The sequence below is a fragment of the Suncus etruscus genome, chromosome 11 (assembly GCF_024139225.1).
Source record: "Suncus etruscus isolate mSunEtr1 chromosome 11, mSunEtr1.pri.cur, whole genome shotgun sequence".
In the NCBI taxonomy this organism is placed as follows: Eukaryota; Metazoa; Chordata; class Mammalia; order Eulipotyphla; family Soricidae; genus Suncus; species Suncus etruscus.
The window spans coordinates 8,786,081-8,812,304 of NC_064858.1; the positions used below are offsets into that span (position 1 = coordinate 8,786,081).

At 52.9% G+C, this 26,224-nt stretch overlaps 1 protein-coding gene across 1 annotated transcript; it reads left to right on the plus strand.

Annotated features, from left to right (window-relative positions):
- The first annotated feature begins 371 nt into the window (after window positions 1–371).
- Window positions 372–16,742, plus strand: RHCG (Rh family C glycoprotein). The gene is made up of 10 exons (XM_049783942.1): window positions 372–558; window positions 6,003–6,189; window positions 8,650–8,800; window positions 10,235–10,382; window positions 11,916–12,082; window positions 13,389–13,526; window positions 13,646–13,782; window positions 13,882–14,006; window positions 14,159–14,232; window positions 16,680–16,742. Exons 1-10 carry the CDS (start codon window positions 372–374, stop codon window positions 16,740–16,742), a joined length of 1,377 nt encoding a protein of 458 aa, XP_049639899.1.
- The last annotated feature ends 9,482 nt before the right edge of the window (window positions 16,743–26,224 follow it).

Below are 26,224 nucleotides of genomic sequence, written 5' to 3' on the forward strand. Positions count from 1 at the left end.
AAGTACACCTGCTGAGAAGGGGGGGGAGAGGATAAGACAGAAGCACACCTGCAGAGAGAGAGAGAGAGACAGACAGACAGACAGACAGACAGACAGAGAAGGAGAGGGAGAAGGAGAAAGAAGGAGAGGAAGAGAAAGAAAAGAGGAGAGAGAGGGAGAGAGAGGAGAGGAGAGGAGAGAAGAAGAGAGAGAGGGAGAGAGAAGGGGTACACCGAGTTGGGGCACCTCCGCACCCACACAGACCGCGCCCCAAAGCTGCAGGGACCCCTGGCAGAAGGGTGTGCCCGCCGTGCCCCGCCCCGCCGCTCTCTGTTATAAGCTCCATCCTGCCCTACCTGGTGCCCGCTGCCTGCTGCCCGTCCGCCCGCCCCATGGCTTGGAACACCGACCTCCGCTGGCGACTGCCGGCCACCTGCCTGCTCCTGCAGGTCGCCCTGATCGTCCTGTTTGGGGTGTTCGCGCGCTACGACCCCCACTCGGACGCGCACTGGCCGCAAAATAAGCGCTCCGGGAACATTTCCAGCGACCTGGAGAACGAGTTCTACTACCGGTACCCCAGTGAGTTCCCTCCAACCCTGCAGGTCCCCACTTCTCTGGGAAGCTCCCCCCAGATGGCCAATGTGCCCTTGGCTCTTTGCTCCCTTTGGGCACCTTTTGCACCCCCTGAAAATGTTCCGACATGGGTCTTTTGAGGATGGGGTCCCACTCTTCGAATCAAGGGCTCAGGGGCTGGCTGGCTGGTTTGTGAGAGGGCACCCCAGAACCTCTTCTTTGGGCTGGGAGGAGAAGGGGCATCCCCGGATTTCTCTACCCTCCAAGTCTTGGGAGGCGGGAAGGCACTTTTCTTGGACTGCACTGACCTAGGTTCGGTCCCCTGAGCCCTCCAGGAAAGATCCCTGAGCACAGTCAGCCCTGAGTATCTCAAGGGATAACTCGAATACCAAACAGATCAATAGAGGGATATTGGGGCTCCCCAGATCTCACTACTACCCTGACTGCTGAGAGCCAGGAGGGAAGCCTGTGGCAATGTCAGCCTTGCTGGTTCCCGACTGACTTCTCAACCCCTCAGATGGGGAGTGGATAGGACCTAGGACCCTCTTCCAAGTGGGGGTGCTCAGGGATCTGGAACCCCAACTTTTGGGACTCAGGGCTGGCCAAGGTCACCAGAGTCGGTGTGACCTCCCTGGGACTCGTCAGGCTCTCAGGGTCTCTGCATCTTCCTCCTCCTCTCTCAGCCCTGACACTTAAGGTAAACACATTTCCGAGAGGACCCCAGAACTCACCTGCAGCAGCCCCTCTGACCAACACTGTTTCCTTGGAGCCACTCCCTTAGTACCTGCACCCCTGACCTTTGAAGACATCTGTGTCCCCCTTTTTGGGGGGGTCACATCCAGCTGTGCACAGGGGTTACCCCTGGCTCTCAGGGGTTACCCCTGGCTCTGTGCTCAGAAATTACTCCTGGCAGGCTCGGGGACCATATGGGGTGCCGGGGATCAAACCTGGGTTCTTCCCGGGTCAGTTGTGTGGAAGGCAAATGCACTACTGCTGTGCTATTGTTCCAATTTCACAGTTCAGCAGCTTTTTGTGGAAAAAGATGGGGCAGTGGCAGGTTTGGCGGGACTGCTGAGAAGCACATTCATAGAGATATAGTACATAAAAGAAGGGAGGTAATAGGCAGGGCTGTGCCCTATGCTGATGAGATACCGTGTCCAGGAGACTTCAGGGAGCAGGGAAGTGTTGTGGACCCCTGGATGGACTGAACCTGGGTGTCCTATTGCATTCCCTCTCTCCCTCTTTCCCTCCCTCCTCTTTTATTTTTTGGTTTTGGGGCCACACCTGGTGGCACTCAGAGGTTTCTCCTGGCTCTGCACTCAGAAATCACTCCTGGCAGGTTCAGGGGACCATATGGGATGCCGGGAATCAAACCCAGGTCCATCCTGGGTTGGCCGAGTGTAAGGCAAACGCTCTACGGCTGTGCTATCTCTCCAGCCCACCTCCCTCCTCTTTTATTTTAATTTTTTGGGCCACACGCAGGGGTCACTCCTAGCTCTATGCTTGGGAATCACTCATGGTGATGCTCAGGGGACCCTACGGGATGCTGGGGATCAAACCAGGGTCAGCAGTGTGCAAGGCAAGCACCCTCCCCACTATGCTATACTCTGGCTCCCACTCTCCTCCTCTTCCAGACTTACTTTATCTCAGGGTTGGAGCTGTAGGCATGTGCTCCCTGGGGGTTCCAGCCCCCCTTCCCAGCTCTCCAGGCCTGAGGCACATTCCAGGGGTGCAGCTCTTGGCCCCAAGCTCCCAGCACCTGTGTATGATTTCTCCTTCTGCCTGGGGTTTAGTGGAACCCTCTGCCTCTCAGATCCCAGAGGATCCCGCTCCAACCTGCTCTGGCTGGGCTCAGAGGGCCTGAGGGCCTTGGGCAGCCTGACTCCACAACAGGCAGTGGACCCAGAGCCAGCTGGAGGCCTGTGCTGGTTTTCCCCCAAGGCCTGAGCTGAGGGCATCTGGGATGTTTGCGAATATCCTACCTGGGCCTAGCCAAGTGCAGGAGCTTAGCCCAAGGGGAGCCAGGAATCCCCAAATCCCACAGTTTCCTGGAAAGTGCCAGGGAGGAGGTTCAGGGCCACAGGACAGCGGGGAAGACACTTCCCTGGCACTGGCCAAACAAGGTTTGATCCTTGGCACTCTGTGTGGTTCCATGAGCACTGCCAGAAGTGATTCCTGAGCACAGGACCAGGAGTAAGTCCTGTGCATTGCCAGGTGTGGCAAAAGAAGAAAGAAAGAAAGAAAGAAAGAAAGAAAGAAAGAAAGAAAGAAAGAAAGAAAGAAAGAGAGAGAGAGAGAGAGAGAGAGAAAGAAAGAAAGAAAGAAAGAAAGAAAGAAAGAAAGAAAGAAAGAAAGAAAGAAAGAAAGAAAGAAAGAAAGAAAGAAAGAAAGAAAGAAAGAAAGAAAGAAAGAAAGAAAGAAAGAAAGAAAGAAAGAAAGAAAGAAAGGGAGAGGGAGGGAGGAAGGAAGGAAGAGAGAAAGGGAGAGGGAGGGAGGAAGGAAGGAAGGAAGAGAGAAAGAAAGGAAGGAAGTTAGGAAGGAAGAAAGAACAAGAAAAGAAAGAAAAATGAAAAAGAAAAGGAAAAAAGGGCCAGGGGGGAGCTGACCCAGAGCAGATGGATTTAACCCCTGAGGGTGTGTTTCACGCCCTTCCAGCACTAAAACTGGGCAGCTACGTTGAATGTACATGAGCTTCTCTGCCAGCAGGGGGCAGCGTTGCCTAGTGGGAGGCTCTGGGATCAAACCCAGCCTTCAGTGAGTCCGTCTTTAAGAGCTCCTTAAGTCCTTGAGTGTTCCTGGGTGCAGTGGGAGATCTGGGAGGTCAGCTGACAGCTACTGCTGGGGACCTTGGAAAGCAGATGCCCATCACAGATGCTCACACCCCTAGACCAGCGGTTGAGGGGGCTCCCTGGATGTTAGTGTAGACCAGGGTGCCAAAAGTGCTTGCTTGCTTTATTATTTATTTATCTATTTATTTATCTTTATTTATTTATTGTGGTTTTGGGGTCACACCCCAGTAGTGCTCAGGGGTTACTCCTGGTTCTGTGCTCAAAAGTCGCTCCTGGCGGGCCCGGAGAGATAGCACAGCGGCATTTGCCTCGCAAGCAGCCGATCCAGGACCAAAGGTGGTTGGTTCAAATCCCGGTGTCCCATATGGTCCCCCATGCCTGCCAGGAGCTATTTCTTTTTTTTTTTTTTTATTTTTTTTTTTTTTTTTTGGTTTTTGGGCCACACCCGGTGACGCTCAGGGGTTACTCCTGGCTATGCGCTCAGAAGTCGCTCCTGGCTTGGGGGACCATATGGGACGCCGGGGGATCGAACCGCGGTCCGTCTCCTAGGCTAGCGCAGGCAAGGCAGGCACCTTACCTCGAGCGCCACCGCCCGGCCCCGCCAGGAGCTATTTCTGAGCAGACAGCCAGGAGTAACCCCTGAGCACTGCCGGGTGTGGCCCCAAAACAAAACAAAACAAAAAGTCGCTCCTGGCAGGCAGGGGTACCATATGGGATGCCGGGATTCAAACTGGGTCTGTCCTGTGTTGAACACTTGCAAGGCAAATGCCTTACGGCTGTGCTATGGCTCCGGGCCCCCAAAATGCTTTGGGCATTCTCTGCCAGGTGGAGCCTTTGTACCCATGGGATGGATGGCACAATCAACACAGGATGGATATTTGCCCCAAACTCTAGTACAACCTTTTCTGCGTTGTGACCTCTCCCCTACCCCTACCTTCCCAGGAGGTCCCATGGTGATGGTGCAGTGGGGTGGAGAGAGAAGTGGGGTGCAGACTGTTGGGAGCCTGGAGAGCAAGAAAGGCCCTGTGCTCGCTGCTGCCCCCTTGTGCCCACCGCTAGGGCTCGCGGCCAATGTATCCCAGTCAGCTCAGCTGAACTGGACTGTTTTGGGGTAACACAGCAAGCCGGGGTGTCCATCTTTCTCCCTTCAAGACTCCCATGAAAATGCCAAGCTTCTGTAGTGTTTTGGTAAAGAAGAAAAAGCAGTATCTAAGAATTATGGCGCAATAGCACCCCTACTTAGTGAATTTGGTGAAACCATTGAACAAGTGCTTCAGGGACAGTGGAAGAGAAAGACAAGGACACCCCTGAGGGGGCAGGAAGAGCAAAGAAGGACCTTCAGAGATGCTATTCCAGAGACTGGAGAGATAGCACAGCGGTAGGGAGAGCCAAGAGAACCCCTGAGCACTGCCGGGTTTGACTCCCCCTCCAAAAAAGAAGCCATTCCTTGTTCCCCTCACACTTCCCTGACAGTGCCCTCCTCAGCTGGGCAGCAGGTTAGACCAATTGTCCCTCTGCCCATCTCTGCATATCTCTGATGTCCTTTGCACCCTGGCACATGTCCACCTGGCTTTGTCTTTCCTGACACATAGCCTCTCTTCTGCCTAACAACTTTATTTTTTCTGTCTGAGCTTTCCTTCCTGTGTAGACTGGGATTGTCTCAGTTGGTGAGCTCCCAGAGGGCACTTGTCCTTTTTCAGAATCTCCTTCTAGGGCCAGAAAGATGGTTCAAAGGACAACATGCTTGTTTTTCCTAGGGGAGCAAGATTGGTACAAAACCCTGAGCAGAGAACCAGAAGTAACCATTAAGCACCCACAGATTTGGGAGGTTCAGATGAAAACAAAATAGACTCCATGTAAAGGCATTTGTCCCTCATTGCTGATGTTGATTGTTTTTTGTTTGTTTGTTTGTTTTGGAGAGAATGGGTTTTTGTGTTTTTGGATTTTGGGTCACACCCGATAGTGCTCAGGGGTTCCTCCTAGCTCTGCACTCAGAAAACCACTCCTGGCTGGCTCTGGGGAGCATATGGGCTGTTGGGATTCGAACTGGGGTCCATCCTGTGTTGGCTGTATACAAGGCAAACACCCTTCTGCTGTGCTATCTCTCCGGCCCCCATGGAGGGGATGGGTTTGGGCCACAGCCAAGCAGTGCTTAGTTGACTATAATGTATCAAAGATTGAACAAAAATTAACTGATAGTGTAAGTGCCTTAGCCCCATACTATCTCTTCACTGTCTCTCTAACCCTATCTCTCCGCAGTACTCCTCCACTCTGCTCTCTCTCCAGCCCCTATGTGTATTACTTTTTAGTTTTTTGAGATAGGCCACATCCATGAGAGCCAGTGCCCTGAATCTAATGAATCCACAGCCTGGCAACTCCAAGTGCCCCACTGGCATCGGATGAAGAGGGGAGCTAACTGTCCTCACCCAGGGGGGTGGGGGTCATCAAGACACCTGCTAGCATCATAACGCAGTGGCCTAAAATCGTGTTTCCAGCCCACCTGCCTGCAGGGTCTCTTAGGAGGAGACCAAGGAGTGGCATCGCCATCCGAGGGAGGACATGGCCTGCCAGGATCCAGTGGAGCTAGGGGGGAGAAGGAGGCTTCGGGTGGGGGGCGCCTGGGCTGGTCCCAGGTGGGCAAGACCTTGTGCTCTCCCGCAGGCTTCCAGGATGTGAATGCGATGATCTTCGTGGGCTTCGGCTTCCTCATGACCTTCCTGCATCGCTACGGCTACAGCGCCGTGGGCTTCAACTTTCTGCTGGCGGCCTTCGGCATCCAGTGGGCGCTGCTCGTGCAAGGCTGGCTGCACTCCTTCGAGAACGGCCACATCCTTCTGGGCGTGGAGAAGTGAGCTGGGCCGGGGGTGGGCGAAGGGCAGAGGGGTGGGCCATAAGACAGAAGTATGGGGCATATGGCCAAGGGGAAGGGCTTAGGAGACAGAGGGGTGGGGTGTAGGACAAAGGGGGTGTAGAAGATGGGGTGAGGCGTAGGACAAAGGGGAGGGGAGTAGGAGAGAGGGGTAGGATGTAGGGCAGAGGGACCGGGCACATGGCCAAGGGGCAGGGCTTGGCAAACTTGGGGTGGATGAACCTAGGTTGCTTGGTCCTTGGGATAGAAGCATCCTGGTTCCAGTAGGTAATGGTTGAAATCCCAGGGCAGGGATGCTCAAACCAGCTTTGGAAAGTTCTTGAATGAGTGGTTCCAGACAAAGGAAGGTGCTTTTCTTTGTCTTATTCTTTCTCTCCCAGGAGAAAGAACCATGTAGATATTGGAGTCTCAGGGATGTAGTCTGAACGTCTCTATTTCTATCTCCATCCTAAATCCCTTTTCTCAGTAACATACTGTGGATCTGATGATTCCACCAACCCACCACACACACGCGCGCACACACACACACACACACACACACACACACACACACACACACACGCATGCACACCCCTAACACACTTCCTCTAACCTCCAACACCAGCCCCAGCTCATGAAAGAAAAATTCCCAAAGTCCGCTTTCCAGTGGCCAGCTTGCAGGACAGGCAAGTTGTCCTTTAGCAATTCAACTTTAGCAGTTTAAGTGTTCACTGAGGTAGCCGTGGACTCGTCATCTGTGGTGCACAGCTGTGAGAGAGTCAACAGTCTGTGGGAATTTTTTCTGTTTGTTTTTTGTTTGTTTGTTTGTTTTGGGCCATACCTGGTGATGCTCAGGGGTTACTCCTGACTATGTGCTCAGAAATCGCTTTTGGCTTGGGGGACCACATGGAATGCTGGGGGATCGAACCGTGGTCCGTCTTGGGTCAGCTGCATGCAAGGCTTTACCATTGCACCACTGCTCTGGCCAATCTTTTATTTTATTTTATTTTATTATTTTGTTTTTTTGGGTTACACCTGGTGATGCTCAGGGGTTACTCCTGGCTCTGTGCTCAGAAATCGCACCGGCAGGCACAAGGGACCATATGGGATGCCGGGATTTGAACCACCGTCCTTCTGCATGCAAGGCAAACACCCTACCTCCATGCTATCTCTCCGGCCCCTGAGAGAGTTGTCATTAAAGTGTGAACATGAACTTTTATTAACTGAAGGAATTAAAGTTTTTGGGGTTTTTGTTGTTGTTGTTTTTTGTTTTTGTTTTTGGGTCACACCGGCAGCACTCAGGGGTTACTCCTGGCTCTACACTCAGAAATTGCTCCTAGCAGGCTCGGGGGATCATATGGGATGCCGGGATTCGAACCCGACCTTCTGCATGCAAGGCAACACATTTTTGTGAAATAAAATAAAAGATTTTTTTTTGTTTTTTTGGTCACATCCAGCAACGCTCAGGTTTTACTCCTGGCTCTATGCTCAGAAATCGCCCCTGGCAGGCTCAGGGGCCATATGGGATGCTGGGATTCGAACCAATGACCTTCTTCATGAAAGGCAAACACCTTACCTCCATGCTATCTTTCCATCCCCAGAATAAAAGATTTTTTATTAGATGAGGGAAGCCCCATCCAGAGAAATATCTAGAAGCAAACGAAGTAGCAAAATCGCCTCCATATGCAGATTCCTAACTGCCTCATCTGTAGTACCAACCTGACCTCACAGGGCAATTGTCTGAGATGCAAAATATTTTCAAAATATGAATTCAGGGGCCAGAGAGATAACACAGTGGTAGGGCGTCTGCCTTGCATGTGGCTGACCCAGGAGGGACCCGGTTTGATTCCCGGCATCTCATATGGTTCCCTAGCCTGATGAGCGATTTTTTTTTTTTTTTTTTGGTTTTTGGGCCACACCCGGTAACGCTCAGGGGTTACTCCTGGCTATGCACTCAGAAGTTGCTCCTGGCTTGGGGGACCATATGGGACACCGGGGGATCGAACCATGGTCCGTCCAAGGTTAGCACAGGCAAGGCAGGCACCTTACCTCTAGCGCCACCGCCAGGCCCCTGATGAGCGATTTTTGAGTGCAGAGCCAGGAGTGGCCTCTGAGCACCTCTGGGTGTGGCCCAAAGACCAATCAATCAATCAATCAATAAAAAAATAAATTCACCGGAGGCTTGAGCGATGCCCAGTGGGGAGGGTATTCGCCATGCACACGGCTGACCTGAGTTTTATTTCTAGAACCCCATAGGGTCCCCTGAACATCATCAGGGCTAATCCCTCAGCTCAGAGCCTGATCATAGCTTCAGTGTGTCCCCAAAACAGAAGCAAATAAAAAAGGGAGGTTCAGCTACCAACTCCAATCCAACAAGAAACCCAGTCTCACTCAAGTCCAGCCCAGAGCTTGGTGTGCGAATGACACGGTGGCTCATGTCTTGGCCCTTGTCTCCCACAGCCTCATCAATGCAGACTTTTGCGTGGGCTCCGTCTGTGTGGCCTTCGGGGCGGTGCTGGGCAAAGTCAGCCCCTTGCAGCTGCTTCTCATGACCCTCTTCCAAGTGACTCTCTTTTCGGTGAACGAGTTCATCCTCCTCAAGCTGCTATGGGTAAGTGGGTATTGGTTGGGGTGGAAGTTGGGGGGACCTTAGCTGGGGGTGGTGGTGAGAACTGCAGAGGCCAGGGACCAGCCAGGGATGTCTTTTTGGCTTATGGGCCACACCCAGCGATGCTCCGAGCGGTGTTCCCCCATAGAGGGACTCTACGGGTGCTGGGAATCGAACCTGGGTCTACTGCATGCAAAGCAAGCGTCCTCTCCTCTGTACCTCCACTCTAGCCCCGGAGTGGATAATTTGGATGAAGGGACTAGAGCAGGGGTTCTCAAACTTTTTAAACAGGGGGCCAGACCATTGGAGGGTCTGACTCTAGTAAAAACAAAACTTATGAACGAATTCTTTTTTTTTTTTTTTTTGGTTTTTGGGCCACACCCGTTTGACGCTCAGGGGTTACTCCTGGCTATGTGCTCAGAAATCGTCCCTGGCTTGGGGGGACCATATGGGACGCCGGGGGATCGAACCGAGGTCCTTCCTTGGCTAGCGCTTGCAAGGCAGACACCTTACCTCCAGCGCCACCTACCCGGCCCATGAACGAATTCTTATGCACACTGCATATATCTTATTTTGCAATGAAGAAACAAAATAGATACATATACAATATGTGGCCTGCGGGCCATAGTTTGAGGACCACTGGACTAGAGAATCCTTAGACACCCCCAAAATCCTCCCTGATCTGCTATAAAAGTTTTTCTGCTCTGCAGCCAGAGAGATAAAACAATGGTAGAGTGTTTGCCTTACATGCAGCAAACCCGGGATGGACCCAGGTTCAATCCTCTGCATCCATATGGTCCACCGAGCCTGCCAGGAGCAATTACTCAATGCAGAACCGGAGTCACCTCTATGCTCCACCGAGTGTGGCCCTAAAACCAAAACAACAAACAAACAAGGGGCCGGAGAGATAGCATGAAGGTAAGGCATTTGCCTTGCATGCAGAAGGTTGGTGGTTTGAATCCCGGCATCCCATATGGTCCCCCGAGCCTGCCAGGAGTGATTTCTGAGCATAGAGCCAGGAGGAACCCCTGAGTGTGGCTGGGTGTGACCCCCCAAAAAACAAAACAATACAATACAAAAAAAACCCCACAAAATAACAAAATAAAATTTCTGCTCATTTTATTTTCGCTTTTTTCTTTGACCCACATGTGGCAGTGCTCAGGCCTGACTCCTGGCTCTGTGCTCAGGAATCACTCCTGGTGGGATTCACGAGGGGACCATATGGGCTGCTAGGGGTCAAACCTGGGTTCACGTGGTCCCGAGATAGCCCTGCTGGCACTATGACGTCCCCGTGGGGCAGAGCTACAGGTGTGGAGCTGGGCTGAGACAGGAAGCCCAGGAGACACAAAAGCAGGCTGGCTGCTCTTCTGCTCCCACTTTGGGGGTCCCGGGAGGGGAGGTGGAGGCAAGTGCTGAGACCCAGAGCTGCCCCGGCAGGTGAAGGACGCAGGGGGCTCCATGACCATCCACGTCTTCGGCGCCTACTACGGATTGATGGTGACCACGTTCCTGAAACGATCCAACCTGAGCCAGAGCAAAGCCCGGCAAACTGCCGTGTACCAGTCAGACCTCTTCGCCATGATCGGTGAGCTCCTATTTCACCCCAGGATCTGATGGGCTCAGTCTTGGGGGGGGGGCTACCAAGACCTTCCCCAAACCCCAGGGCTTTTGCCTTCCCCCTATGGGAAAGAAGTTGGTCAGACTTGGGCTCTTATTTTGTTTTTCTTTTCTTTTTTATTAATATCTTTATTTAGACACCTTGATTACAAACATGATTGTAGTTGGGTTTTAGTCAAGGAAAGAACACCGCCCTTCATCAGTGCAACATTCCCACCACCAATGTCCCAAATCTCCCTCCTCCCCACCCCTTCCCGTATTTTAGACAGGCTTTTTACTTCCCTCGTTCATTCACATTGTTCTGATAGTTCTCAGCGTAGTTATTTCTCTAACTGCACTTACCACACTTTGTGGTGAGCTTCATGTAGTGAACTGGAACTTCCAGCCCTTGTTTTTCTTTTTTTGTTGTTGTTTTGGTGGATGTTCAGGGCTCACTCCTGGCTGTGCACTAGAAATCTCTCCTGCTAGACTTGAGGGACCATATGAGAGCTTGGGGATCAAACCTGGGTCAGCCCTGTGCAAGGCAAGTGTCCTCGCCACTGGACTATTGCTCTGGGACCGCCCCCCTTTTTTGCAGCTCCATGCTCAGGAGTGATCCCGGTGTGCAAAGCCAGGAGTCAGCCTTGAGCATCCACTGAATGCGTCTCCAAACCTCAAATCAAATAAATATCCCAAGCTCTGGGCTGGAGCAATAGCACAGAGGTAGGGCATTTGCCTTGCACACATCCAACCCTGGACTGACCCGGGTTCGATCCTCGGCATCCTATATGGTCCTCAGAGTCTGCCAGGAGTGATTTCTGAGCACAGAGTCAGGAGTAACCCCCTGAGCACTGCCGGGGGTGGCTCCCCAGAAAACAAAAATATTCCCAGCTCTATACTCAGGAGTAGTTTCCGGAGGTGCTCAATGGAACCCAGGCCTTGCTCCTCCACAAAGCACGAGTGTTGGGGCCGGCGAGGTGGCGCTAGAGGTAAGGTATCTGCCTTACAAGCGCTAGCCAAGGAAAGGACCACGGTTGGATCCCCCGGTGTCCCATATGGTCCCCCCAAGCCAGGGGCAATTTCTGAGCGCGTAGCCAGGAGTAACCCCTGAGCATCTAACAGGTGTGGCCCGAAAAACCAAAAAAAAAAAAAAAAAAAAGCACGAGTGTTTGCCTTGCATGTGTCCAACCTTGTTCAATCCCTGGTACTCCTTGAGCCTGAAGAGAGCCAATGAGCATCACCACGTGGCCTAAAAACAAAATAAACCAAGCACATGCCCTGCCCATTGGGCCTTCCTGCATTTCCCCTATGATCCTGCCATACTGGGACTTAGTGGGGTGCTGGTTCCTGCAGTCCCCTCCCTGTTCCACACCCCAGCTGTGCCTTCAGCAGCTTCCCCAGGCCCTCAACTCTCTCAAAGGTGAAGTGGGCTAAAGTGGGAGTCAGGAGTAGATGGAGAAGGGGGTGAGCGGGACAGGCCGATGGCCACCTCGGGAGCCCCACAGCCTGGCCGCTCCCCTAGGTACCCTGTTCCTGTGGATATTCTGGCCCAGCTTCAACTCAGCCGTCTCCAATCACGGGGACGCACAGCACCGTGCAGCCATCAACACCTACTGCTCGCTGGCTGCCTGCGTGGTCACCACCGTGGCCCTGTCCAGCACCCTGCACAAGAAAGGCAAGCTGGACATGGTAAGCAAGCGGGGGCTGGTGTACCCCCATCTGCAGCTCATGCCATGCAAGGAAAGAAATGGAGGCACAGGGGCCAGAGAGATAGTCCAGTGGTAGGGCATTTGCTATGCATGTGGCTCACTCAGGACAGACCCCAGTTTGATCCCCAGCATTCCCATATGGTCCCCCGAGCCTGCTAGGGGTGATTTCTGAGTGTAGAGCCAGGAGTAATCCCTGAGTGTGACCCAGAAAAATAAAAGAAAGAAATGGAGGCACAGGGGAAGGACAGGCAGAAGGAATGGGGATCCGGAAGCCTGTTTCTGGGGACTCTTCTGGACTGACCGCTGCCTTAGACCCAGCTGGAGAAAGATCAGGACCCCTGGTCTTCAGCTTCTGGCCCCCACCCACTGGAGGTCCCTCAGAAGAACCCACCTGGGGCTGGAGAGATAGCACAGTGGTTGGGCATTTGCCTTGCACACAGCCAACCCTGGACAGACCCCGATTCGATTCCTGGCATTTCATATAGTACTGCGAGACTGCCAGGAGTGATTTCTGAGCGCAGAGCCAGGAGTAACCCCTGAGCACTGTCGGGTATGGCCCCAAATAAAAACAAAACAAAAACAAAAAATATAGAAGTACCCTCCTGCCTCACAGGCACTGTAGGATCTCAGCAGCTGAGTCTTCTCCCCTCTTTCATCATCTGCCGGCATGAGGGGGGGCAGTGAGAAGGAATGAGAACTGGAGAGACCGACAGAGGCCACCTTTAAGCTCATGAGAGTTTGGGATGGGGCAAGAGTCTGGGTACATGGAAAGGGAGCTTGTTGTTGAGCTGAGCCCCTTGGAGCAGAAAGGGCATTTACTTTTTTGCATGAGGCTAACCCGGGTTGGAACCCCGGCATCCCATAGGGTCCCCCAGCCTGCCAGGCATGATTCCTGAGTACAGAACTAGGAGTGTGAGTGAGTTCTGCTGGGTGTGGCCCAAAACACTAACAAACAAAAAAATGACGTGAGAGGCCAGAGAGATAGCACAGCGGTAGGGCGTTTGCCTTGCTTGCAGTCAATCCAGGATGGATGATAGTTTGAATCCCGGCATCCATATGGTCCCCTGTGCCTGCCAGGAGCGATTTCTGAGTGCAGAGGCAGGAGTAACCCCTGAGCACAGCCGGCTGTGACCCAAAAACAAAAACCAAAAAACAAAAACAAAAAAAAATGACATGAGCAGGGTCTGGGTTCAGCATAGGGGTGGGAGGTGTCTATCTGGGGCTGGGGGTTCAGGCTGCAGCTGGGCTTTCGGGGAGGGTCCTGTAGCTGCCTGAGCTCCCCACAGGTGCACATCCAGAATGCCACCCTGGCGGGCGGTGTGGCAGTGGGCACTGCAGCCGAGATGATGCTAATGCCCTACGGTGCCCTGCTGGCCGGCTTCATCTGCGGCCTCGTCTCCACCCTGGGCTTCGTCTACCTCACTGTGAGTTCCGAGCTGGGGAGCTGGGGCCTCTGAGGGGCTGGGGTGGCAGGAGTTGGGGTGTCCAACATGGGAGCCCTGCCATGGCCTCTGTTTCCCCACCCCACCCCACCCCGGTGCAGCCCTTCCTGGAGTCACGCCTGCGGATCCATGACACGTGCGGGATCCACAACCTCCATGGCCTCCCTGGTATTATCGGGGCCATCGTGGGTGCGGTGACAGCTGCTAGTGCCAGCGTCGAGACATATGGAGAGGAAGGGTCAGTGTGGGAGCCCCCTTCCCCGACCTTCTCCCCACCCCACCTCCCCCGGGCCCTTGGGCTGGTTGCAACCTCTGGGCTGTCTGCCTCTCCCCGTAGGCTCATCCGTGCCTTCGACTTTGAGGGTGCCAAGCAGAACTGGACGGCCAGCACACAGGGCCAGTACCAGGCTGCGGGTCTTTTTGTGTCCCTGGCGATGGCCCTGGTAGGTGGAAGCCTCACAGGTAAGCTGGATCATCTGGTCACCCTGGAACCCTTCGATCCTGCATGCAAAGCTGTGGGTTTGGGCTGTCCCAGCAGTGGAGGGGAAGGCTGGGGCGAGGAGGGGTGTGGATGGAGGTCCCAATCCTCTTCTCTTCTCTTCTCTTCCCTGAAGGTTTAGTCCTCAAGTTACCCTTCTGGGGACAAGCTGCAGATGAAAACTGCTTTGATGACGCCATCTACTGGGAGGTGAGGGAGGTGCCCACCACATCCCTGTGCTCCCACTCAGGGTGGATCATTCAGTCTTCTCTTCCCCATACCCACCAATCCTGTACCAACCAAGGGATGCTAGTATTCAACAGCATCTCCCTCATGTGTCTGTGGAGCTAGCTGCCAGAGAGATTTTTGACAGAATTTCCGTTCTACAGGAGGAATTATCTTGCAAAATGAACTGGCTTTTCCATTAAAAACAAAACAAAACCCAACAACCTAGGAGCTGGAGTGATAGCACAGCAGTAGGGCATTTGCCTTGCATGTGGGGCGGACTGGGTTTGATTCTAGGCATCCTATATGGTCCCTCGAGCCTACCAAGTGTGATTTCTGAGCACAGAGCCAGGAGAACAGAGCTAGGAGCACAGAGTCCTGAGTGCTACCAGATGTAGAAAAACAAAACAACAACAACAAAAAAAAAAAACAAAAAAAACAAAGAAACAAAAACCGAAACTAAAACCAAAACACAAGGTTATAAAATGATTCAAGAAGATCTGGGGGGGTAGGAGCTGGAGACATAGCATGGAGGTAGGGTGTTTGCCTTGCATGCAGAAGGATTGTGGTTTGAATCCCAGCATCCCATAGGGTCCCCCAAGCCTGCCAGGAGCGATTTCTGAGGGTAGAGCCAGGAGTAACCCCTGAGTGCTGCCAGGTGTGACTCCCCAAAACAAACAAACAAACAAAAAGATCTGGGAGGGCTGGAGAGATAGCATGGAGGTAGGGCGTTTGCCTTGCATACAGAAGGATACTGGTTCGATTCTCGGCATCCCATATGGTCCCCCGAGCTTGCCAGGGGTGATTTCTGAGCACAGAGCCAGGAGTAACCCCTATGCGCCTGTCATATGTGACCCAAAAACAAAAACAAAACAAAACAAAACAAAAAAAGAAGATCTCGGAGGTAGGACCAGAGCGATAACACAGTGGGGAAGGGCATTCACTTTACACACGGCCAACCCAGGTTTGATTTTTGGCATCCCATAAGGTCCACTGAGCACTGCTAGGTGTGGTTCAAAAACAAAACCAAAAACAGAAAGATTAAGAGGAGAGAAAAATATCAGTCCCAACACCCAGACCCAAACACTCGTCAAATCTTTTCTCTATTTCCTTCCAGTCTCTGCGTTTGTTTTGCTTTTGAGACCATGCCCATCTAAGACTGACTCCTGGCTCTGCTCAGAGATCACTCCTGAAGGATTCAAAGAACCATCTAGGGTTCTGGAGATGGAAATTGGGTTGACCATATGCCAAACAAGTGTCCTAACCATTGTACTAGCTCTCCAACCCCTGTGTGTTTTTTCATCTGCTTGGGTTTTCTCATCCCACCATCCCATATGGTTGAGATCTATTTTTGCTCCTAATCTGACTTTCTCTTTTTCTCTTCATCCTAAGAACAGTTCTGTCTTATTACATTCTTCTTTCATGCTCTTTCCATTTATGTATTTTTTAATGGTTTTTGGGCCACAACTAGCAACACTCAGGGGTTACTCTTGGCTCTGTGCTCAGAAATTGCTTCTGGCAGGCTTCGGGGGACCATATGGGATGTTGGGGATTGAACCCAGCTCTGTCCCGGGTAGGCTGCATGCCCTACATTCCGGCCCCTCCTTTTAGATTTAAAGCCAGAACTTAAACTGCCTGTTTCAACGCCAGAATTTCGACCCCACGAGACTAATGATGCAAACTCAACAACCTTCTCACCTCTCTCCTGGTTCTTCTTGGTTCTGTTTGGATAATTTTGGGGGAGGGGCCACACCTGGTGACGCTCAGGGGTTACTCCTGGCTATGTGCTCAGAAATCGCTCCTGGCTTGGGGGACCATATGGGATGCCAGGGATTCGAACCACCATCCATCCTGGTTCAGCTGTATGCAAAGCAAATGCCCTACCACTGTGCTATCCCTCTGGCCCTTCTGTTTGCATCTTAATCCTTCATTTTGAGCTCATGCCTTGTCTCGAATCCAGACTTTGCAGCTGGATTTAGCGACCTCCCCCTCCCCAATTTACCTACCTGAGGCCCTGGAAACTATTTTTTAAACTTTATTTATTGATTGATTGATTGATTGGTTTTTGGGCCACACCTTCCTGACTCTGCACTCAGAGATCGCCCCTGGCAGTCTGGGGGCCCATATGGGATGTCGGGTATTGAACTCGGGTTCTTCCTGGGTTGTCCGCATGCAAGGCAAACGCCCTACCGCTGTGCTATCTCTCTGGCCCCTCTGGGAAAAGTTAATGCTGTTTAGGGTCCAGTCTTTCCAAAGTGGGTTCCCCCACACTCACCCTCCTGAATGGGAGCTAACAGGGAGTGCTCCCAGCGTGCAGTACTAAGAGCGGCCTCTAGGAAGCACCATCCGCCCACCACTTGCTGACCAGCCCAGGCTGAGATTTTCTGGGCTCCCTGGAGACTCACCCCTGCCTGCCTTCCCTCTCTCTACAGTTGCCCGAGAACCCTGCCTTAACGCCTGAGGACCCCACCCGCAAGCCTCCACAAGAACCCTAAGTCCCTGGGGCAGATGAGAAACAGGTGAGTTTGGACTGGGCTTGGGAGTGGGGTGGAGGGTTTGCCTTGAAGAAGGTTCCCCTGGTGGGAATCAGGTGTCCCCAGAAAGAGGCAAAGGAAAAGGCAACATCAATAGTGGGTTAACTGAATGGGGACCTGGAACCTTAGCACAGCAGGGGAGTGGAGGGAAGTGCTGGCCTGACACAGGACCTACCCAGGTTCGATTCCTGGCACCCCAAGATATGCCCCAAACAAACAAATAAAATATAAAAAATAAGAGGGGGAATGGAGTGAGAGCACAGCGGGGAGGGTGTTTTTGCCTTGCACACAGCCAACTTGGGTTCGATCCCTGGCATCCCATAGGGTCCCCCAAGCACTGCCAGGAGTGATTTCTTTTTTTTTTTTCTCTTTTTTTTTGGTTTTTGGGCCACACCCGGCTGTGTTCAGGGGTTACTCCTGGCTGTCTGCTCAGGAATAGCTCCTGGCAGGCACGGGGGACCATATGGGACACCGGGATTCGAACCAACCACCTTTGGTCCTGGATCAGCTGTTTGCAAGGCAAATGCCGCTGTACTATCTCTCCGGGCCCCAGGAGTGATTTCTGAGTGCAGAGCCAGGAAGAACCCCTGAGTACAAAAATTAAAGAAGTAAATAATAAAATAATAAAAGGGTGGGTGACTTCTCTGGCACTGTCCTTTGCTCTCTCCCCCTTCCTCCCTTCCTTCCTTCCCTGTCCCTTCCTTCCTTCCCTGTCCCTTCCTTCCTTCCTTCCTTCCTTCCTTCCTTCCTTCCTTCCTTCCTTCCTTCCTTCCTTCCTTCCTTCCTTCCTTCCTTCCTTCCTTCCCTCCCTCCTCCTTCCTTCCTTCCTTCCTTCCTTCCTTCCTTCCTTCCTTCCTTCCTTCCTTCCTTCCTTCCTTCCTTCCTTCCTTCCTTCCTTCCTTCCTTCCCTCCTTCCTTTGTTCCTTCCTTCTTTCCCTCCTTCCATCTTTTCTCCCTCCTTCCCTTCCACTCCTCCCTCCCCCTCTCCTTCCTTCCTCCATTCCTTCCTCCTTGGAGGACCATATGGGAAGCCTGGAATTGAACCCGAGTGGGTAGCAGGCAAGGCAGATGCCCTCCCCACTGTACTGTCTCCAGTCCTCCCTCCCTCCTTCCTTCCTTCTCTCTCCATCACCCTCAGGGCCATTTCTCCTGTCCCTTGTAGCAGATTCTTATCCCTCAGGCCTTGCTGACCTGCAATGCCTTTAGCTGGAAAGCTGGGCTGGGTGGGGCTCCACTCTCCAGTGGGGGGGGGGGATGACACACGGAAGCTGATGGGGGTTCCATGTCCTTCTCTGCTTTCATTATGGTCAGAGCTGGGAAAGTTGAAGTGGGTGAAGGCTGAGGCCGTGGGAGCTGATGGAGTTGGGGTTCCAGAATGTCCTTTTTTTTTTTTTTTGGTTTTTGGTTTTGGGGCCACACCCGGCGGTGCTCAGGGGTTACTCCTGGCTGTCTGCTCAGAAATAGCTCCTGGCAGGCACGGGGGACCATATGGGACACCGGGATTCGAACCAACCACCTTTGGTCCTGGATCGGCTGCTTGCAAGGCAAACGCCACTGTGCTATCTCTCTGGGCTCCCAGAATGTCCTTTCAATGTGCACTGCGCCCAGCAGCTGGGAGGGTGTCCCACCTGGCTCTCACTCCTGGCTGTGTTCACGCAGGCTTGGAAGACTGGACCGGCTCACCCCCTGGGGTGCTCCTGCAGCCGCTCATCCCCCCAACAACTCCTGGCTCCTTCCCCTCCTTCCACACCATCCCAAGCTTCAGAGACAAAGGAACTGCCCAACTGAGGTGCAGAAAAGCCTGAGATATTTTGGGGGCACCACAACTTGAGCAGAGCTGTCTGTTGGGTGGGGTGTGCCGGGGTGAGCTGTTGGGCTGGGGGAGAGTTTTGTGGGGTACACCAGAGCTGGGTGACACCTCTCTCTGCCTGCCCACAGCCAGTGTCTCCCCTCCCCGCATCCCCTGGGGTCCCCCCCCCACTCTGTTCCACATGGTGCGGAAACTCTGAATAAAGATTCTGGGTATTCTTTGTAGATTATGTGGATGGTCCCACATGGCCAGCGGAGGGGTGTCTTGGAGGGGTGTCCCAAGACACCAACCCTGGCTTTCACCCTCTCGCCCCTTCCTCTGTGAAATCAGTCGTCTGGTTGGGGAGAAAGTCGGGACTCTGAGTCAGGGATTCCCCACAAACTCTGTCCCGAATATCAGTTGCCAATGAGATGAGCGACAGTACAACAGGAAAAGTGTTGACCTTACACTCGGCTGGTGTGGGTTCATCCCCGTCACCCCATATGATCTCCCAAGACTTTCTAAGAGTGATCCCTGAACACAGAGTGAGGAGAGAGCCCTGAGCCCAGAGACAGGAGTGAGTCCTGAGAATAAAATCAGATGTGACCTGAGCAGCCCCAGGCTCTCAGGACCTAGGTGCCTTCCTGGGAAGCATCCCCCCCGTAGGGTTCTGAAGGGTGAATAGGAGTTTCCTCGAAGAGTGGCAAAGGGCTTTGCATGGGCAGAGACCCAGCCTAAAGCCAATATGCTGAGGTGTGAATGTTCAAAGAAAGGAGGGGAAAAAGTAGAGACTGAGGCAGAATCCAGATGTACGGTAGAGTCGAGACTGAAGATAGGCGAGGGATTAAGGTGCTGACCTGCTGGTCCAGCGTTGATCCCTGGCACCACATAGGGTTCCCTGAACACTACGGGGGTGGGGGTATTGCACCCCGAATGCTTCAGAGCTGAAGGGGTGAGGGGAGAGTGCGGCTGGGGGCCCAATGCTCGCCCCCTCATTCCCATGCAAGGTGAAGACAAAAACCCTTTACAAGATTCTGGCACTGGCTTTAGCTGCCTGGAGTCAGTTGATGGTGGCCAGACCAGGCTCTGGTTGGACAGCTTGCTGATTGAAGCAGACTGTGCCAAAGAAGAGGGGTGTCCCCGGCAGGGGTGTGGTGTGACTGGATGGCTGTGCCTTTGCTTCAGCTGATCCAAATCCTAGAGCCCCCTCACACCCAGGAAGAGAGCAGGCTCAGCCCAGTTAGCTTGAAAAGACTGGGGAGGAGTGGTTGGGGCGGGGTGGAGCTGCAGGAATGAGAGATGCAGCAGTGAGGGGCCCAGGGAAGGAGCTGCAGGGGTGAGGGGTGCAGAGGTGATGGGCCTAGTCTAGGCTGACAGGGGTCTCAAACTCGCAGCCCGAGGGCGCAAACGGCCCTCCATACAACATTTTGGGACCCTGCCCTAGAGGAATCTTTTTTTTTGTTTTGTTTTGTTTTAGTTGTTTGGGTCACAACCCCCAATGTTCAAGGCTTACTACTGACTTTGCACTCAAGGATCACCCCGACTTTGCCTCCTGCGGCCCGCAGGTAAATTGAGTTTGAGACCCCTGGGTACAGGAGTGAGGGGCTCAGGGGCGAGGACACAGGGGAGGAGCTGCAGCAGTGAGGAGCCCAGGGGAGGAGTTGCAGAGGTGAAGGGTGCAGAAGTGAGGGGCCTAGGAGAGAAATTGCAGGGGTGAGGGGTGCAGAAGTGAGGGGCCCAGGAGAGTAGTTGCAGGTGTGGGGGGCTCAGGGGTGAGGCACAGGGGAAGAGCTACAAGGCGGAGGGGTGCAGAGGTGAGGACCCCAGAGGATTTGCAGGGGTAAGGGGTGCAGAGGTTAGGGGCCCAGGAAAGGAGGTACAGGAGTGAGGGACTCAGGGGTAAGGGATCCAGGGGAGGAGTTACAGGGTTGAGTGTGCAGGGGAGATGCTGCAGGGCTGAGGCACTCAGAAAAGTGTGAGGGACTTTCATGAGAGGAGCCTTATGGTCCCATGTGTGTCTCCAGTTTCATCCACTAAAACAGGGAGACAAACCTGAGGGTCTGAGGGTCTGGGATGAGGACTCCGAGGTGCCATGAATGAGCATGTGAGTGAGCACCCTAGACTTCTGCTTGTATGTGAGCACCTGTGTGACTCTATGTATGTGCGTATATGTGAGCACGTGTATCTCTGTACTTGTGAGCACTGGCATGTCTCTGGGCCTCTGTCTCACATGCTGAATCTGTGTAGACATGTGTCTGCCTAGTTTCCTAGTCCTTGTGTGTGCCATCTGTACGTGTGAAGTTGTATACATGTTTGTACAAAAACCATCGCAGTGTCATGTACCTTTGTATTGCGTACATGTGTGTCGTGTTGCAGTGTCATGCGCCCCTAGTCACACGTGTCTTTTTGCACACACGTACATGTTATGTACAATATATTATGTGTCCGTGTTCATGCTCTCGCACATTTGTACATGACACATGTTTGTTCGTCAGAGGCGCAGGCTCCCTGGGTACCAGAAACCGATCAAGGGGCCAAAGGCAGCTCTTGAAAGGCTCAGAGGTCGGCAGGGCAGTCAGCAGCAGTGCCCATGGCCACAAGCCAGGAGCCCCAGAGCTGCCAGGCGCTACCACCGCCACTGGGTTGAGGGCTACGAGATGGGACGCCTGTCTTCCCTGAGTCCCCCATAATTAATTCACGCTCGGTGACCCTGGGTCTCCTTTCCATGCTCAGGACTGGCCCTCCGGGATTTTCTCCCTGAACCCCAAAACTGACTTCAACCCTGGGTCTTGGTGTGTGTGGGTCACACACCTTTCCCTTTCCTGTGCTTCTTTTGCCTCATACTTGCAGCCTGGTTGAGTGGGGGCTAGTGGGGTCCCCAGGGGGGGGTCGCATCATCTCTTCAGATGAATCCGGTTTCCCAGCCCAGAGCCACTCTCCGGGGGCCCTTGGATCCTGCAAACACCCACCTACAGACAGACTCACACAGTCCCTTTGCAGAACCAGGCAGCCGCATGTTTATGGGGGATCAGTGTGACCCCCAAAGATGATCATTAAAAAGCCAGATGCCGGGCCGGAGAGATAGCATGGAGGTAAGGCGTTTGCCTTTCATGCAGGAGGTCATCAGTTCGAATCCCGGCGTCCCATATGGTCCACCGTGCCTGCCAGGAGCAATTTCTGAGCATGGAGCCAGGAATAACCCCTGAGCACTGCCGGGTGTGACCCAAAAACCACCAAAAAAAAAAAAAAAAAAAAAGCCAGATGCCTAGAAGGTGCCAGAAGTTGTACCCTGCTCTCCGAGGGACTGCCAAGCTGGGGTTAGTACCAAAAGGGACCAGCCAGGGCTCACAGGCACCCACTGGACAGTGCTAGGCAGGGCAGCTAGAAAGGCCCAATTGCCCCTCCTTCTGGCAGGGAGCCAGTGATCTGCTGCATCTCAATATGGAGGGGTAGGAAGAAGGGGTGGGTGCTGGGGGGTGCGGGGGCGGGAAGGCTTCTGAAGATTGATCATTTGAAAAACAAGGTCTTAATTACAGGCCAAGATTCATGCTAGTTAAAGACCCCCATTAGGGGAATCTGAGCAATAGCAAAGCAGTAGGGCATTTGCCTTGCACGCAGCCGACCTGAGATGGACTCAGGTTCGATCCCCAGCATCCCATATAGTCCCCCAAGCCTGCCAGGAGTAATTTCTCAGTGCAAAGCCAGGAGTAAACCCTGAGCACTGCTGCAGGGTGTGGCCCCCAAAACAACAACAACAACAACAACACACACACACACACACACACACACACACACACACACACACACACACACACAATAAAGACCCTGTCAGTTGCCAGAAAGAAGAAAAAGTTCGGGGCCGGGCGGTGGCGCTGGAGGTAAGGTGCCTGCCTTGCCTGCGCTAGCCTAGGACGGACCGCGGTTCGATCCCCCGGCGTCCCATATGGTCCCCCAAGAAGCCAGGAGCAACTTCTGAGCGCATAGCCAGGAGTAACCCCTGAGCGGCACAGGGTGTGGCCCAAAAACCAAAAAAAAAAAAAAAAAAAAGGAAGAAAAAGTTCCCTGAAAGCAGAGTGAGGGTGGGTGAGGGGATAACTGCTGCTCTGGGAGGGGAACAGGTCTCACCCCTGAGACGATGAGGGGCGAGGATAGGGGTGACTGGACCCCCCTACACACACAGGCCACTTCTGGCCCCACCTATTGGGACATGTTGCTGCTGGCCAATTCCTCCCCTGACCTCTGAACACTGACCTCTGCCCCTGCCCAAGAGGCAGGTTTATTCCTAGGCCCTCCCCATTGTGCCTGTGATCACCTCTGTACTTGTGGTGGACACAAGGGACCCTGGAAGGTCAGAGGTCAAAACCACAGATCTCCTCCTCAGCGGTTCCATTGGGATTTTTTTGGTTCTTGGTTTTGGGCCACACCCAGAAATGCTCAGGTGTGGTCACATCCTGGCTCTGAGCTCAGGGATCACTCCTGGCATGCTTGAGACACCCTATAGGATGCTGGGGGTTGATCCAGGGTCAGCTCCTTGTGCAAGGCAAACAATTACTACTGGTTGTGCTATTGCTCTGGCCCCTCATCTGTGACTTTTGAAGGCAGAATGGGGATCTTCAGGCAGGCATCCCCGACAGCACCCCGTACCCCGCCCCCCGCCCCCCCCCCCCCCCCGTTCCTGAATTTCCAGAACAAGCCTTGGCCTTAAGGGGTTACCCTAGGGCAGAAACTAATTTGAGAATTCAGCTCCTGACGCCCCTCTAGTCTCGAGCACTAACTGGGCCGCTCAGAGGGGCAGGTTCAGGCTCCCCCACCCCCCATAACATCAGAGCCTCCTGGGAGCTGCTGAGGGGGACACAGCCTCCAGCCCGCTCTGGGCCAGTCCCCAGGGCGAGTCCAGGGCTGAAGGGCTGGGGACTCAGGTCTCCCCGCTGCACTTCCAAGATTAGCCACAAGATGCTGCTGTGGCCAAGGGCACTCCGGGCGCCCACATCTGATCCCAGCACCACTGAGAATCACTGGGAGGGGCCGCCAGGTCCCCTGAAGACCCCAAAATAGAGTTCTCTGGTCCTCAGTTCCTTTGAATCTCTGGAGGAACTTTTATTTCTTCTTCCTCTTCCTCCTCCTTCTCTCTTCTTCTTCTTCTTCTTCTTCTTCTTCTTCTTCTTCTTCTTCTTCTTCTTCTTCTTCTTCTTCTTCTTCTTCTTCTTCTTCTTCCTTCTTTTTCTAACTTCTTTCTTCTTCTCTTCCTCCTTCTTCTTCTCTTCCTCCTCCTCTCTTTCTTCTTCTTCTTCTTCTTCTTCCTTCTTCTTTTTCTAACTTCTTTCTTCTTCTCTTCCTCCTTCTTCTTCTCTTCCTCCTCCTCTCTTTCTTCTTCTTCTTCTTCTTCTTCTCCTTCTTCTTCTTCTTCTTCTTCTTCTTCTTCTTCTTCTTCTTCTTTCTTCTTTCTTCTTCTTCTTCTTCTTCTTCTTCTTCTTCTTCTTCTTCTTCTTCTTCTTCTTCTTCTTCTTCTTCTTCTTCTTCTTCTTCTTCTTCTTCTTCTTCTTCTTCTTCTTCTTCTTCTTCTTCTTCTTCTTCTTCTTCTTCTTCTTCTTCTTCTTCTTCTTCTTCTTCTTCTTCTTCTTCTTCTTCTTCTTCTTCTTCCTCTTCCTCCTCGTCCTCCTCCTCCTCCTTCTCCTTTTTCTTCTTTTGGTTTTAGGGATACTCTGGGTAGGGTACCTATCTGAGACCCACCCATTTCTGGGAGGGGTCTTGGGAACCGGATAATAGGTGTGACCTTACCTGCAAGACCCGGCCCATTCCTGGGAGGGGTCTTGGAATAGGTAGATAAACCCGGAAGCCGGGGGATTAAGGGTCTTTGCCTTTTGGCCCTGCTGGGCCCTCTGAGGAAGATGGCTGAAAGAGTTTAGACGCAGGGTAGCCTGGAATGGCTGAATGCTTAAAAGGTTATGAGATAGGCCACACACACGTGGTGGCTAGGGCATGAATAAAGCTGATGGTTCCTAATGCCTGCCTGTGAGTGAGTTTTTATTACGCCGATTACCTGGGCCTGGAACCCGCCGGCTGCATGGGGGATGAAGCCATGTGGCTGAGGCCTAAGCACAAAGGCCTCCATCCACCGCCATCCAGCCCCATCGTTAATTACCTAATGCAACACTCTGGCAGTGTTCAGGGGTCACTCTTGGCTTTGAACTCGGGAATCACTCCTGTTGGTGCTCGGGGGACCCTATGGAATGCCAAAGATCAAATCCACATGGGCCACATGCAAGGCAAATGCCCTCTCTGCTGAGCTCTGGCTCCCTCTTTTTATTTTATTTTATTTATTTATTTATTTTGGCCACATATAGCTGTGGTCAGGGCTCTACAATCAGGAATCACTCCTGTGAGGCTCAGGGGAGCAAGAGCCTCCCCCCACATTATCTGATCTCTCTGACCCCTCCAGGTTCCTCTCAAATAAACTCCACCTGCCCCTCCCTCCTGCCTGTACACTCTCTCCACCCTTTCACGGGTCCACTCCTAGGTTTTAGCCTAGAATGGTGTTGGCAGGGTGGGACAAGAGTCTTGCTTAGGGGCCGGAGAGATAGCATGGAGGTAAGGCGTTTGCCTTTCATGCAGGAGGTCATCGGTTCGAATCCCGGCGCCCCATATGGTCCCCTGTGCCTGCCAGGAGCAATTTCTGAGCCTGGAGCCAGGAGTAACCCCTGAGCACTGCCGGGTGTGACCCAAAAAAAACCAAAAACAAAAAAAAAAAGAGTCTTGCTTAGTCCATAGATGCCACAGCCCTTCTTCAAGATGGGAACATGGTGAAGAAAGGGCAAACACCTAGCTGACTCCTTCCCCAGGCCCAGGCCTCAGCAATGCCTTATTTATCCCGAGCTTAGGGACTGCAAGGTAGTACAGAGGGTAGGGTGCTTGCTGTTGCATCAGAGCCCTTAGAATGGGCTTGGATGGAGGTGGATGGTGATGGAGGCCTTTCTCTTCCAACCCAGGCCACGTGTCTCCAAACCTCTCCAGCTGGCGGGTTAGCAGGTTCAGGTAGAGGTGAGTAAATCATCCCCAGATAGGTTCCAAAAAATATCAGCTTTATTTGCCCTGGTCAACATATGTTGACCTTAATCTTATTTTTTTTTTTTTTTTTGGTTTTTGGGCCACACCCTGTGACGCTCAGGGGTTACTCCTGGCTATGCGCTCAGAAGTTGCTCCTGGCTTCTTGGGGGACCATATGGGACACCGGGGGATCGAACCGCGGTCCGTCCTAGGCTAGCGCAGGCAAGGCAGGCACCTTACCTCCAGCGCCACCGCCCGGCCCCTCTTGGTTTTTGGTTTTTGTTGTTTTTTTTTTTTTTTTTTTTGACCTTAATCTTAAACTTATTTAAGCATGGTCTTGTTAGCTTGCCCTGCGTCTAGCTTCTTTCAGCCATCTCTCCTCCTGCTCTTTCTCCATTCAGGTGACCCCCTTTGCCCCTCAGGCAAAACCTTTTATAACCTCCCAAGACCCCTCCCAGAAATGGGAGGTCTATTAGCAGGTAAGATTACACCGGAGGAAATGAGGGGGCGGGGGTATGGTAACATTTGCTTTTCACATAGCCTTTCATAGTGACCTGAATGCAGGGACAGGGGTAAGCCCTGATCATCACCAGGTGTGACATCAAAATAA